Source organism: Tursiops truncatus, chromosome 4 (assembly GCF_011762595.2).
Source record: "Tursiops truncatus isolate mTurTru1 chromosome 4, mTurTru1.mat.Y, whole genome shotgun sequence".
In the NCBI taxonomy this organism is placed as follows: Eukaryota; Metazoa; Chordata; class Mammalia; order Artiodactyla; family Delphinidae; genus Tursiops; species Tursiops truncatus.
In genome coordinates this window covers 117870613-117872695 of record NC_047037.1, presented here as the reverse complement: position 1 = coordinate 117872695, position 2083 = coordinate 117870613, and the positions used below count along the sequence as shown (strand labels likewise).

The following is a 2083-nucleotide window of genomic DNA, read 5'->3' as shown; positions in this document are numbered from 1 at the left end:
ATACTACAATATGAAAAGGGAGAAAAAGAGTAACTTTACAGTGGGGAAAACAGACAAATACTATCTCAACCAGGTGATTAAGATTAACAACAGTGGGACTTCCCTGGTGGTGCAGTGGTTAAGAATCTGCCTGCCAATGCTGGGGACATGGGTTCAATCCCTGGTCCAGGACGATCCCACATGCTGGGAGCAACTAAGCCTGTGTGCCACAACTACAGAGCCTGCACTGTAGAGCCCACGAGCCACAACTACTGAGCCCCCATGCCACGACTACCAAAGCCCGCATGCCTAGACCCTGTGCTCCGCAACAAGAGAAGCCACCACAATGAGAAGCCTGCGCACCACAACAAAGAGTAGCCCCCGCTTGCTGCAACTAGAGAAAAGCCCGGTGGAGCAACGAAGACCCAAAGCAACCAAAAATAAATAAATAAATAAATAATTTTAAAAAAGATTAACAACAGTGGTAAGTCATGTTGATAGTAAGGACTCTTGATATTTTGTAATGAGAATGACAGTTTACCTCTGTAGTCTTTCTCCTCAAAACCAGCAACTCTAGTCTAATCATTAGAAAAATATCAGATAAATTTCAACTGAGGGACATTTTACATAATATCTGATTTTAAAACTGTCAGGGTGCCCACGGAGCTGCAGCTGACCTACGAGTCTTCCTTACCAACATTATGCTCCAGTTCCTGCTTGGATTTACTCTTGGCAACGTGGTGGGAATGTATCTGGCTCAGAACTATGACATACCAAACCTGGCTAAAAAACTTGAAGAAATTAAAAAGGACGTGGATGCCAAGAAGAAACCCCCTAGTTCATGAGGCCGACTCCAGCACTGCCTCCTGGATAAACTGAATCTACTGTTCTTGAGGGCCTCCTTTACCATCTGAACCAAAAGCTTTTGTTTTCATCTCCAGCCTCAGCAATTTTCTTCTTTGCTAGACCCTGCATTGCCTTATAGCACAAATGGGGCCACAAGTTAAGAACAGCCCTTACTTTTCCAACATCCTCACTTCTTCCCTTCCTTCTTCCAGCCACTTGGGAGGTCCTGAGAATGGAATTATGGTGCTAGATTAGTAAACATGACCTTTAATTAGTAGTCTCTCCCTTATTCTTTGGGATTTCTACTACCGTTTTCAAAAGAAAAAATGATGAGTTTTGTATAGCTGATGAGATATAAATAATGCTGATTTCATAGTCTAGAAATTATATTGGGTGTTTAAACCTTTGGTACTAAATTATGTTGTTTCAAAGTAGTAATTAAAATGAAAATCTAGAAGCCAGTTTCTGGTGAGTTATCCACTAATTTTATGTTGTTGTCAGGAAGCTCCATAGTTGCTAATTTAACCAATAAATCAATTTGCTATTCATTAACCAAGAAACTCTGTTCTGAGAACCCCATCAGGAACTGGGGAATTGAAAAGTATTTAAAGTAATGGCCTTTGTTCTCAGTAGAATTCATAGTCTAGTATGCATGTTTTTTCCTAATGATGCATTTGATCTGGCTCTGTTCTCTCATAAGAATCATACTTATTTTATGGGATTACAGGCACATTTGACATTACATGGTAGATAAATGAGAAGTTGTCTATAAAGGAAATTTTATGTCTTTTTACATTAAAAAATGTATTTAAATTATAAAAAACCCCAAAAAAAACCCCAAAAAACCTGTCAGCGTCATAAAATATAAGGAAAATATTAATATAATGTACCATAAGGGTTCATTAATTGCAAAAAATGTACCATACTAATGTAGGATGTTGAAATAGGGGAAAGAGGGTATAGGGATATACTATCTTCATAACTTTTCTGTAAATCTACAACTAGTCTAAAATAAAAAGTTTGCTAAAAAAAAGTCCTTGAAGAAGGGATTGATGAACTAATTTTGGCTCAGATATCCACCTTGAACCAATGAGGTGAGGACAACAGTGATGAAGCCAAGCTCCAGGACATGGCAGCTTACTGTAGCCACAGTCATGTTGGGGTGTGTGTGTGTGTATGTGTGTGTGTGTGTGTGTGTGTGTGTGTGTGTGTGTGTGTGTGTGTGTGTGTAGGGGGGCAGGAATGTTAATGAAGAAAT

The 2083-nt window shown here is 39.2% G+C and overlaps 1 protein-coding gene across 1 annotated transcript; it reads left to right on the top strand.

Moving 5' to 3' along the window:
- The first annotated feature begins 640 nt into the window (after nucleotides 1-640).
- Nucleotides 641-1648, top strand: LOC101316220 (short transmembrane mitochondrial protein 1). Its single transcript, XM_004324177.4, has one exon. It carries the CDS (start codon nucleotides 681-683, stop codon nucleotides 822-824), a length of 144 nt encoding a protein of 47 aa, XP_004324225.1. The 5' UTR covers nucleotides 641-680; the 3' UTR covers nucleotides 825-1648.
- The last annotated feature ends 435 nt before the right edge of the window (nucleotides 1649-2083 follow it).

What these genes read in the sequence shown, in the direction of transcription:
- LOC101316220 (XM_004324177.4), top strand. Translation starts at nt 681, where the DNA reads ATGCTCCAGTTCCTGCTTGGATTTACTCTTGGCAACGTGGTGGGAATG.